General features: G+C 43.3%; 1 protein-coding gene across 1 annotated transcript in view; it reads left to right on the forward strand.

Moving 5' to 3' along the window:
• Positions 1–4,278: 4,278 nt before the first annotated feature.
• The window catches only part of HKDC1 (hexokinase domain containing 1), a 61,920-nt gene continuing 53,257 nt past the window's right edge, over positions 4,279–12,941 (forward strand). The window contains exons 1-3 of the mRNA XM_006835843.1: positions 4,279–4,341; positions 9,520–9,682; positions 12,757–12,905. Coding sequence (XP_006835906.1) covers positions 4,279–4,341; positions 9,520–9,682; positions 12,757–12,905 — 375 coding nt within the window. The remainder of the gene's footprint in view (positions 4,342–9,519; positions 9,683–12,756; positions 12,906–12,941) is intronic.

Genomic DNA, 12,941 nt, shown 5'->3' on the forward strand with positions numbered 1-12,941 from the left:
ATGCCCTCTCTTCCCGTCAGCTGGTAGCTCCACTCTCCTTACAAGTCCTCCGTGGCCACGCCACTGACTCTCGGCCCACGAGTCCCCAGGCCTCTTCACACTGCTTGCCAACCATGTCCCCAACTGGGTCCACAGAAGTCCACTGAACACTGTAGGGCTCAGCTTGCCACTTCATTGCTGCTTTTACCCCACTTCCCCCCATCGGTGATGTGTGTGGTCACCAATCAGTAAGTAATTTGTATTTTTGTCTTGGTTCTATAAAGTAAGGGGACAGAGGTAAAAGACTTCATATGCATGAAATCTTGATCATCATTAGACTTCAGATTTAATCCGAGAACTCAGACCTGGGATAGAGTGAACGTAGCTGCGGATATACTTAGATGAAAAATGCAACAATGAAGCAGATGAAGCTCCTGGCGTCATTTGCCTGGTTAAAATTCCAAAGACTGCCTTTCTGGCACACACACAAACGCCATTGTGGGATAGCAGAGACAGTCCACTGCTAACTCTTATCCTTATGTTGAATAAACTAATGACTGTTGGTGCCATACAGCATCAGAGGATACTTGTTAATGGGTGAATTAAAACAAGTAACATTATAACCCTAGGACAGGCCACTTGCCCCAACACATTCTCCTTCGCTAGTGTAGATTCGAGAATAAAACGGTTGCTGTTGAGTTGAATCTGATTCATGATGATACCGTGTGTGCCAGAGTAGAGCTGTGCTTCACAGGACTTTCAGTGCCAGATTTCCTGGAGATCAATGGCCAGGCCTTTCTTCTGAGGTGATTCTGGGTGGACTTGAACCGCTTTGCATATTGATTAGTAGCCAGGTAACTCCAGATTTGTGAATAGAACACCTGTTTGAGAATACTAACAATTCCAAATTATTTGGGGACTGAATGGTTTTGAGAACTGAAGCGTTTTTAGGACTGAAGATTGGCTGTTTTTTGTTTGTATCATAAACAAAGTAAAGGAAGTAAAAGACAGTTCAAAGTTGGAGGGATAACAGACTGAAAAGGATAAGGTTTGTCAATCTGGGAGAGTTTTATGTTAGTCTAAGAAAAGAATCTCAAAAGTAATTTTAATCAAGTACCTCCAGTGTGGCACTGTAGGATAAGCACTGGACTGCTAACTGCAAGGTCAGCAGTTCAAACCCAACAGCTGCTCTTCGGAAACCCTGTACAGGGTCACTGTGAGTTGAAACCAACTCAAAGGCACTTAACAACAACAAACCCCTGCATGGTGTGCCGAAGCTAGTCTCCCAATGTAAGACCACTCATCCGTATGATAATGGGTCAAGAGCACAGATTGGAGAGTCGGTGTGGTTTCTGAAGAGGTTGCTGTTAAAGGGTCTGTCACCAGGCAACCACTGGATAATCATTTTATTAATGAGATTGTGCAGTCTAAAAGGAAACAGCACCTGAGGCTGTTAACTGACCAGGCAAAATCCCTTATGTTGAAGAGAAAGTGCCATGTAGGGATGAGACACATTGGGGAGCTCACCAGACATGCATAAGCATCTGTCCGTTGCTAATTTTAGGAAGCATTGAATTACTGTTTGGGAAGTCATGGTCAGGAATTTCTTCATTTGCCGTTCTTCCACCATATGAAGACCCTATTGAAATGATATTTAGTTTTCAGTATTTAGTTTTCTAAGTAGTTGGAATTCCTAATAATAACACAACAGAATGCTGCTATTACTAATATGAGGGTGACTCAAAAATTATCTGCACTCTGTAGAATTTATTTTAATCAACTTTTAGAAAAGACTAATTCTTTTTTGACATAATCTCCTTGATTTTCAATACATGTTGTCCATCAGTCAACAAACTTTAATATTTCCTTATTGAAAAAAGGTTTAGGCTGAGCTGTGAGCCACAAATGCACCTCTGTCTGCACATCTTCATCAGAGGTGAGTCTTCATCCTCGAAGGGCTGCTTTAGGGAACCCAGCAACGGAAAGTCTGATCGAGCAAGATGAGGACAATAGGGAGAATGCTTAACACCTCAAAATGAAGTTTCTGCAGAGTAGGCAGAGGTGTGGGGACGTGCATGGTCATGTCAGCTCACAATGCCCTTGGATAGTAGTCCTCTGTATTTAGCACAAGTCTAGGCTTCAGCTCTCCAGTGAGCATCTCCCTGTAACGAGCACTGTTGATTGTTGAACCTTGTTCCTGATAGTGTTCCTATACTGGTCCTTGAGAATCCCAGAAAACCGTAAGCATCAATTTTCCAGCTGAGGGTTGACTTTTGAACTTTTTCTTGATCGGCAATTGAGGATGTTTCCATTCCATATTCTGCTGTTAATCTCAGGTTCACAGTGATGAATCCATGTCTCATCACCAGTAACAATTTCTTTTAAAAAACTTCTACTTTCCTTTGATGATCGGTCCAAATTTTGTTTGCAGATATTCAAATGCTTCTGTTTATGCTCTTGGTGAGTTGTTTCAGTACCTATCTCGCATAAATTTTTCAAGTCTGTCATGGATTATTACACAGGCAGAGAGCTACGGCAGATTTGCAAATGATTTGCCACGTAATCCACTGTCACTCGTCCATTTGACAGAATCATTTTACGTGCACGCTCATTGTTGTCATCAGCTGTGGTTGTAGACAGGCATTTTAATATAACTGGAACGCGTGTAATTGTGGACTCACCCTCGTAGTTATCAACTGAATACCTATCACATGCAGAAAGAAGTGTTTGAGAGGCAATACTGTATCTTAGTTAAGAGCTGGGTCCTAGAATCAAACTCCTGGATTTGATTCATCATTGTATCACTGACAAACTTTTGAGTAATTCAACTTTCCTAGGCCTCAGTTTTCTCATCTATAAAATGGGAATACTAAATGCTTGATCCATGTTGCTTTTGTGCCTTCAAGTTGGTTCCGACTTTTATAGTTGGACTCCTGGTGTGACTCTGTATGATAAACACTGGACAGTGGTTCACATCTATTAAATATTCCTCAGAAATGCTGTACAGGTTCGCTATGAGTCAGAATCGACTCAACAGCACTTAACAACAACATTGGGTTTCCGTGGCTACAGATCTTCATGGGAGCTGAAACCTCATCTTTCTCCTTACAGAGTGGCTGGAGGGCTTGAACCTTTGTGATTCCGCGTCCAGTGTTTATCTTACAAAGCTACCACACTCCCTGCTATTAACATAGTGGTTGTTGCTTTGACTTTGTTAGCCAACCAATACCTGTGGGAAGAACTCAAGATCTATTGAGTCTGTACATGGCCCCTTTCTGGATCCTTCTCATCACCAATATGAAGTGTAAGATAGGTGATGAGCCAAACAGCTCAGTATCTGAGACAGTTAACTTCTGTAATTTCAATTTTTCTCTTCAGTAGCAACTTCCTAGTGCTAGTAACTTCCATTCATTCTTTCTCATACTTTTTTTTTTTTTCTGTGAAAGGCTTTCTGGCTTAGCTTTATGAATGTTGTTGTTGTTATGTGCTGTGGAGTCGGTTCCGACTCATAGTGACCCTGTACAGGGTTTCCGAGGCTGTAAATCTACGGGAGCAGAAAGCCTCATCTTCCTCCCACAGAATAGCTGGTAGTTTTGAACTGTTGACCATTCAGGATAAGCAGGCTGATTCCTAACCACTGCGTGACTAGAGCTCCTTATAAATACTATACATTTATTGAGTCTTTCTATTATGATGGGCTATTAGCTAAGAAATATGATGAGTCACAAATTAGAAGGAATTTGTCTTAATTCTAGAAATTTCTCTGACAGAGGCAACATTTAGTCATAATTAAGACAGAGCTTCACAGAGGCAGGGAGACAAGTAATCAATCATATCACTGTTTTGAGGAGCCTAGAACTAAAAAGAAAAGTCTAGAGACTGGAAATTTGCAGTCAAATTTGCAGCTCAAGTAGTTAAAAGTTGTCTTTGTTTAGTATCCAGCTTCTCAAAGATAAGGTTTTCTCTGCAGACGGGGCTTGAGGGGAGGGCACTTGCTTGAGAGTTGCTCAGCAGTGAGATTTTGTGTCACCCCGATTCTCAAATAGATAGGCAGCTCATCAGTTCCCTGCCTTTCCCTCACTAACCTCAGCTACCTCTAGAGCTTCCCATTAGACTATCAAGAGTATGGTAGAGGGAGGGACCAGAGAGTGGAGGAGAAGTTTAATCATTGAACCAAAGGACCTAGAGTCCCAGGAGATCTCTCGGCCTGAATTGGACTTGAGCGGCACACCTGAGACCCGGGAGGAAACGCTGCACAGGAATTTTTACTCATCTCCAGAAAAAACAAACTTAGGAAAAATGTTTGCAGTACACTTGACAGCATTGTTCTTTGCCAAGCTGAAGGAAGACCAGATTGATAAGGTAAGGACCGAGGGATGCCTGGTTCTTTCTTCATTGACAGATCTGACACCCTGCCTATATCAAAAAGGATTTTAGAGAGCTTATTACATAATCTTTAGGAAACATGTGTCCAGTGCAAACCTCATAGAGGGGAAGAGGAAGTAAGTCTCCCACACCACTGGACATCACGTTACAATCCTGAACCTTGCATTTCCCGCAGGGCCTCCTGGCAGACCTCCGACTCTGAAGGGGTATGGAGAAGGTCTTTAGGAAGCTAGAAGAGGGTTGTTTGATGTAATGTAAGGAATATTTGCAGCAGGAAAGGCTACAAAGAAGATGAGAGTCATAGTTAAAGAAATTTTAAGGACTTTTGAAGCAGATCTGATTCTTCATGTGTTTGAAAGACTACAAATACAGGGACCAAGAGGGATTTGAGTTTGAACACATAATAATTGAAATATTTATCTTTGGCAGTGCTGTGTGCTATTGAACCTGGGTGGCACAGATGGCTTGCACTTAACAACTAACCTAAAAGTAACCAGTCGGAACCCACCCAGCAGCACTAGCGAAGAGAGGCTGGGTGATCTGCTTCTGTAAAGCCTGCAGCCAGGAAATCCCTATGTAGTAGGAAGCACAGTTCTACTCTGTAACACTGGGTTTGTTTTTTAGTTTTGGTAGCTGCCAATGATATTTAATGAATGGTGTTCCTTGTTTGCCCAGGAAGCCTGTCTCCAAAATCTGTTTCAAGGTGGGATAGTTAAAGACTAGCCAGGGCTATGCTGGAGACGTACCAGAACTCTCTCCCACAGCCTGAAAAGTGCCAGGTCTGCCACTGAGGCCTCACTGGCTGGCTGCCAGCAGCAGAGCCCTGGGCACATAGCATCTCTCAGTTTACAGATAACAGAAATCCTCCTGGAAGAGGACTTAGACAAGGTCACTCAGGTATTTAAGGGAGCCAACGGATCAAACTCACTTCCTGCTAGACTTACTTCCTTTCCAATGTGCACTGATGTCTCTAGATTTTCAATTTGAGAGAGGAAACCTGGTCTTTTACCACCCTCAAGAGTTTGATGGGACCAAGTCCAGGAAATTCTGTTAGTAAGAGAGTTTGGTTAGAAGTTTCAGGAAATTAAAAAATAATCAGATTGGATCTGTCTTTATTTTCATTTGTTGATTAGATTTACAGGATCGTCTATGGGCTGCTTAAAGGTGAAAAGCTTTCTACAACATTGAACTTTGTCTTATTTTCTCCTTCAAGAAAGATACTAACTTACCTGTTGTATCTCCAGTCCTCAAGGAAGAGTATTTAAAACCCTGATACCCTTGGTTCTGCAGACTCATTCACTTTCCTTTGGCCCCTTTGTGGTGGTTAACCTTTTGATAATCAGGTGGAACATGTTTGTTCACCAGCCATGTAACTGTTCACTTTGGGAACACAGCCACCTGGGGTGGAAAGGGGTCAGCTTTTGTCAGTGCTTTAAGCTGATGCCCATCCTCCCCAGCCCCGCCCACACTTGGTAGGTGTGAACTGACCCACCTTAAGCAGGTGTTCCAACTAAGCTCCGGGATAAGTAGGAGGCTGATTTGTGGGTTTGCTGAGATGACTCACTAGTTCTGAGAACACTACTTTCATTCATTCATCTACTTGGTGAAAACACACCCGGTCAAAAGGCATGGGCCAGGTAGCCAGTTCCCTACTTGGTTTCTGGGCTTCCTGCTTCTAGAGTTGTCAGGATCCCAGGCCATATTTGCTTTCAACCTGGATTAATTTTTAAAAGTATCCCATACTATATTAAAACAAAAACAAAAGGAAGGAAGAAAAGAAAAGAGACACCACTCCGTTTCCTTTCTAGTTCAATATATTGACATTATTTGACCTATTGACAGCCTTGGGTCAGGACAGGTCATTGACCTGCAGATTGTTCATTCTTAAGAGAAGGACTGGTTGGGTTTTCAAATTGGGTTGGGTTTTGTTTGTTTTTCACCGTTTAGTAAGTCAACATTACGAAAAGTGGAAATGTTCTCTATAACGCTGCCACGTTCACAAACTGTCACGTTTGCTGTGTGGAAGTCCTTGTAGTTGTTTTCCATGGCATGTTTTTGCAGTTATATTTATAATATGCATGCAGTTCTTATTACATTATAACCATGTATTCTACATTTCCACATTATGTTTATAGTTATCTTTTTAACTACATCTTCCTAATCTTCAATCAAGTGACTATATCATAATTTATTTAACCCTTGCCCTCTTGTTGGAAATTTTGATTATTTCTGAAAACATTTTTTTGCAATTAGAATATTGCTATGCTTTAAAAAAAAAATCATATGTGACTAATGTTCTCCATATTTAGGACTCATTTTTGAGGCTAGATTCCCAGAAGTGAAATTGCTTGGTCAAAGAGTTGAACTTTTTTATGACTCTTGGTTCATAATACGAGACTTTGGACTAAGTAATCTGTAAGACACCTTCCAACACCCACATTCTGTAAATCAACAGCTCTGAACTTCAATTTGAATTTATGGTTCCTAAGTAAAACATGCCTGTTCTGTAGAGCATAAATCATGCTATGATTTGTGAAGAATGTCTAAGTTCATTCCCAAAGTGCGCTTGGTTTTCTGTGACATAGACCTCTTTCCTTAGTGCCTGGGGTGTGCGACCCTGGGTACATAGACCTCAAATCACCTATTTGGATTGAAAATATAGCATTTTTTCCACACCCAACATCTGATTCACTCTTCCTTTCTAGCTGTTGTAGGAAGTGCTGTGGAAAATACGAAAAAAACAACAAAAACTGTTGCTAAATTGACATTCATTCTGTCATAACTTCAGCTTATTGAAACAGCAGCAGTAACCCAAGGTCTGAATAACTGTTAAACTGAAGCTCACAAACAGCCCACACAGGGTCTCAAAACCTTTACTTAGATACAAAGGGATGATTTAGGAGAAACTATATCTGTTCAGTTCCTAAACACTGTCTGAGGAATTTTGAGGTGATGCAGGATCAATTCTGTTCCCATGTAGGGCATCCTGCTCTTCCCTGCTTACAATACTTGGGTCATGTCCTTTCATGTGATTTTCTCAATTTGTGTGTGGCTGTACTAGCCAATTACTACAGTCAGAAGCAGCTTCTGCATGGTCAGGAGGTTTGTAAGGCAGCATGGTCTGACTACACCCTGTCTTCTCCAGTCTGTCCAAAGCCCGATTGTTAATGGCTTCTTGTTCATTGCTTTCTGATGGGTTTGCTCTGGCTTTTCAGTCTCTGACATGTGTACCATTTCTCTGGTTCTAGTCTATGAATTGGTCCCCGACTCACCTGGATACCTGGATACCTTAGCCTTTGAGGCCTGAGTCATGGCTGGGCATCTGTCTTATGATAAGAGTTATGTGACGACTGCACTTTTGATGTAGTTTGTCTATTTGACTTGTGAATGTCACATGGAACCATGGACCAAAACCAGGCTGCAGGGGCAAAGAGTCTAGAGACTGTGTTACAGTCCCAGTCCTGCCATGTAACAGCAGCTCTACCTCATGACACCATCTCTGAGCCTTAGATCCCTCACCTTGAAAGAAACCAACCAAAAAAAACACTGCCATCAAATCGATTCCGATACACAGCAACCTTATATAGGGTTTACAAGACTCAAAATCTTCGCAGGGAGCAGAGAGCCTCATCTTTCTCTCACGGGGTGACTGGTGGATTTGAACTGCTGTCCATGCAGTTAGCAATCCAGTGCCGCCAAATCAACCAACTAGTTGCCATCAGGTCGACTCTAGCACAAGATGGCCCCGTAAGTTTCAAAGTACAACAGTGTTCTATAAAGTTTTCAATAGCTGATTGTTTCAGAAGTAGATTGCATGCCTTTCTTCCAAGACTCCTCGGAGTGGATTTGAACCTCCAACCTTTCGTTAGCAGATTACTGCATTGACCATTTGTATCACCCAGGGACTCTCATCTTTAAATCAGGGACAATAATTTTAACCTTGCCAGGCTGTCTCAAGGGAATGTTGACATACATGAAAGCTGTTGATAGCAGCCTGTGTTCCTAACCTTAGACAAATGTGGGAGTGCACTTTCCTCAGGGATGTGCCTTGTGAGGTGACTCTCAGCAAACAGAAAGCAGAGAGGCAAGTACATAGCCCATGTGCCACTTCCGCTCCTCTGCCCCCATTCATCATCCAGGCTACCAACACCAGCTGGTCAGCATTAACATTAGGGGGGCAACTTTTTATGTGACTTCGCCTTCATGTGAACCAAGTCATATTGTTTGTTGTAATTTCTCTCCACTGGAGCATTGTGGTCATTCACCCTAATTTTTTGGTGACTTTATTTGAGTGACATCTGTTCATTTCCATTAGCAACTTGACCTGGCTTTCAATATTAAACTTCACCTAAATTCAAGCAATCTCAGTTAAAAACAGAATGAAAATCTAAAGAACTAGATTTCAGAGATTGCAGTTGGAAAATTAATTTAGCTCTGAGTTTTCTAGCAGTCATTGAACTCAGGGGAACATGTTTGGGTACATATTTTCATCGTCTGACAAAAGAGACTTTCCACATTTAGGAATTTAAGAGTCACGATATATTTAATTTTTTTCTGGTGGTGATGATGTTGGAAGCCTGAACAAAGAATTAGGTACCTTGAATCCTCCTTAGGTTCTGCCTCTCCAGTGACACATTGTTCCATCAGGAAAAGGAGGAATCATTTCTTCCTCCAAGCAATACTCCAGAAAACCCACTGGCATTCAGTCCAATTTTGACTCGTAGCGACCCTATAGGATGAAATAGAACCACTTCTTAGAATTTGTAATGCTGGAAATCTTCATGGGAGCAGACAACCTCATCTTTCTCCCATGGAGTGGCTGGTGGGTTTGAATCGCCGACCTTGCAGTTAGCAGCCCAATCCCTAACCCACCAGGACTCCTTTTATACTCAAAAGGAGGCCATAAATTTCCACCTCAACAGCTGCCCATTCTGTTCTACCCCAACTTGTCCTTGGGAATCTAGAGAGTGTGTTACAGTTCCAGTTGTGCCACCTAACAGTAGTAGTTCTGCCTGATGAGACTTATCACCTCTAAGCCTTAGATCTCAGGAATCCACACGGCATAGCTTTGTGATAGGGCAGGGTGAGGGGTTAGGGTCTCAACTGAGGGCAATGCCCCATAACCCCCACTGGCTGCCCCTGTGTCTGTTACAGGTGGACAGATTCCTGTATCACATGAGGCTCTCGGATGAGACACTTTTGGACATTATGAAGAAGTTCCATGCTGAGATGAAGAAGGGTCTGGGGCAGGACACCAACCCCACAGCCTCAGTGAAGATGTTGCCCACCTTTGTCAGGGCCATTCCAGATGGCTCCGGTGAGTGAGATCTGATCCCTGAAGATTCCTCTTGATCCCTACAGTTCCCTAAAGTTTTCTCCCAGACCCTTGATGACCTCTTCAGTCTTCTCTCCACATTCCCCTCCCCACTCTCCCCGAACCTGCTGTAGCAGTGTAGAAAACCTCTGGGTTCTACAAACAAATGCACCTTGCTTACTCTCTGCCCCCTTTGGCCTCACACATTGTTTCCTCTCCTTCTGGAGCAGTTTTCCCCTGGTGAACACCAACTTAGCTTTCCTATCCAATGCAGAGATTAGTGCCTCCATCTGGAAAGCATTGTCATACTGGGCTAGACACTTGTCAGCATTGTCACCCAGTTGCTCTATGAAGACAGGCCTATGTCTTGTTTTCCTGAGTCTTCTGTGCACCTCATATAGTATCTGAGGCATACTAGGACCCCGAATAGTTGTTGAATAAATAATCACTGCCATTTCACTTGTAGGCATTAGATTCTCCATTATGGACAGTGAGTGGTGAAATGAAGCATGCTGTGGTGGTGGTGGTGGTGGTTGTTAAGTGCCACCCAGGCTTCCATTCCAGAAATGTACTCAGAGTCTTCAGAGAAATCCTCTGAGTTCACTGTCCTCTTTAATTTCTCTTCTGTTATCTGAATTTACCTGAGTGTGAGTAACATGTTTGAGCCTGAGTTGTTCCCAGCCTTTTAAGACAGGATCTATGACAGTTTTCAGCTAGATTCCTGTGGTTAGTTACAGCAACCTCATGCACAACAGAAGGAAATGTTGCCAGTTCCCATCAGCCTTGTGGTTCGTTGCAGATTGGGTGGCTGTGATTCATACGGTTTATTTAATTTTAACTTTTTTTTGTAAATTGAATGAAGGTTTGCAGACAAGATCAGCAGCTTTGCATTCAACCAATCATGCACTTTGTTTCATTTCTATATTTACAATCCCCTCCCTGTAACAACATTTACCCTGCTTCTCCCCTGTGGTTTTTATTTGCAGTCCACCCACCTTCCTATCCCTTCTCAACATGCCTTTAGGAAAATGTTACCCTTTTGATTTTGAATGATGGCCCATTCCAAGGAGAGTGTACCTCACTAGTGTTGTTGCTCCCCTAAGAACCTATGTACTGCATGGCTGAAAACTGAGCCATGAGGTGTTCCTCTACATACCTGAAGGGTGGTCAAGGGCTATAGTCTCCTATACTTTCCTGCAGTCTGGGATCCATAGGGTTTTCACTAGCTGATTTTCCAAAGTACAATCCCCAGGCCTTTTTCCTAGTCCATGTTAGTCTGGAAGTTCCACAGAAACTTGTTCAGCATCATAGCAACATATAAGCCTCCACTGTAAGATGTGGTGGCTGAGTTTAAGGTGCACAGGCCAGGAATCAGACGCACGTCTCCTCCCACATGGAAGAATTCTACCACGGAACTACCCCCCCTGCCCCATTTAATTAGGGTCAGGTGTCTTAAAAGAGGTGGACAATGGTTTGTGTCTTCTCCTTTACCAATCGTGGAGGGAAACAGGGACAGGAATGATTATGAAGGTGACTAGTTAGGGTTTTATAGTTCCAACCCCAGCTGGAGCTCTGGGTAAGCCCTGGACCAGCTGATGACTCACCCTTCTGGGAGATCATTTTCCTAACAATTGCTTTAAAAATTCTGAGGACCTCCTTTTGTCTGGAAAACCCCTCTTTTCTGGGTCCAGTGAGTCCTTTCTCTGGGGTCAGTGGCCCTCCTGTCTGGAAGCCCCTTGCTTCCCTGGGTCCAGTGAGTCCTTGCTCTGGGCTTGGAGTCACTGAAGGGGTTGCACCACGTGATACCCATAAAATAGCATCAGAGTTCCTGGGGGAGGGAGAGTTTTGCACAGTGATGGTGGTGCTGGCAGCTGGAGGAAGGAACTTCTCCATAGAGACGCTGCACCTGACCTGAGTGTGTCCCCTCTTTGGCTTTGAAACCCTCCACTTCATTCCTGGTTGGTCCAGTGGGACTTTTCCCATTTGGGGAAAAAATCTCTCTGTGTCTTCCACTCACCTGGATAAAGTTTATGCTCCTGGGCAGGGGGTGGGGGGGGTTGTTCTTTCTTGATCCTTCCTAACTTAACCAGAGAATACCGTTTAGCCCCATTTCTGTCTCAGCCTCCCTCCGTTCTGAAAAGCACAGACCCCCATGCCCTCTCTTGCCCCTTGTTCCTTTGGGCAGGGATTTCTCTTCCTGAATCATCATTTGGTCCCTGCCTCCCCTCCTATCAGAATGAGCTATGTATGGGGGTGGTGTCTCTCCCTGGCACACCCTTCTGCCTTCTCATCCATGCCCCTATTCATATTTCCCCCATGCTGGGAACATCTTTCTTCTCTTTTCTGTGTCAAAGTCTGCCCATCCTCAAGACCCATTTCCCACACCACCTGCAGGCATTGGGTTCTCCAAATGAATACATTCTTGCCCTATAGCATGATCCAGTAGAAGGGCCCAGACGGACTTGGATTCACACCTCAGCTCTGTCCTTTATTGTAAGGGCTTGGATAAATGACCACTGCGAACCCCAAGGTCCACGGTTCGAGCCCACCATGAAGGTTTTAAAAGTTTTGGAAACCACATGCAGGCCCCCTATGAGTCAGAAGCAACTGTACAGCACTTAAGAACAACAACTTCATTGAGCCTCAGAAAATGGGGTAATGGCACCAAGCTTACAGGGTGATTTTGAGATTTAAAGTCATTCAGTGTGTGCCCAATGGTTCATGTGTTCAGTTGCTAACTAAAAGGCTAAAAGTTTGAATTCATCCAGAAGTTTCTCAGAATAAAGACTTGGTGATGTACTTCCAAAAAATTGAAAACCCTATGGAGTATGCTTCTACTTTGACACACATGAGTCAGAGTCAACTTGAGGGCAACTGATTATTATGCAATGAACTGCTAAAGCACAGTTTGCCATGTGTTGTTGTTGTTATTAAGTGCCATCAAGTCAGTTTTGACTCATAGAGACCCTGTTTAGGGTTCCCGAGTTGGGGCTTCTGGGTTATCCTACAGCGTCACACCAGAACACACCATATAGTAAATCACAATTAATGGTCCTTTTTAAAATTTTTTAAAATAGAAAATGGAGAGTTTCTTTCCCTGGATCTTGGAGGATCCAAGTTTCGAATACAGAAGGTGCAAGTTTCTGGAGAGGGGAAGCGAAATGTCCACATGGAGAGTCAGTTCTACCCGATGACGGATGAAATTACTCGAGGGAATGGCTCTGAGGTACTCAGCCAGGCAGCTCCTGGGGAGGGGGAGCCC

This window comes from Chrysochloris asiatica, unplaced genomic scaffold (assembly GCF_000296735.1).
Source record: "Chrysochloris asiatica unplaced genomic scaffold, ChrAsi1.0 scaffold00020, whole genome shotgun sequence".
In the NCBI taxonomy this organism is placed as follows: Eukaryota; Metazoa; Chordata; class Mammalia; order Afrosoricida; family Chrysochloridae; genus Chrysochloris; species Chrysochloris asiatica.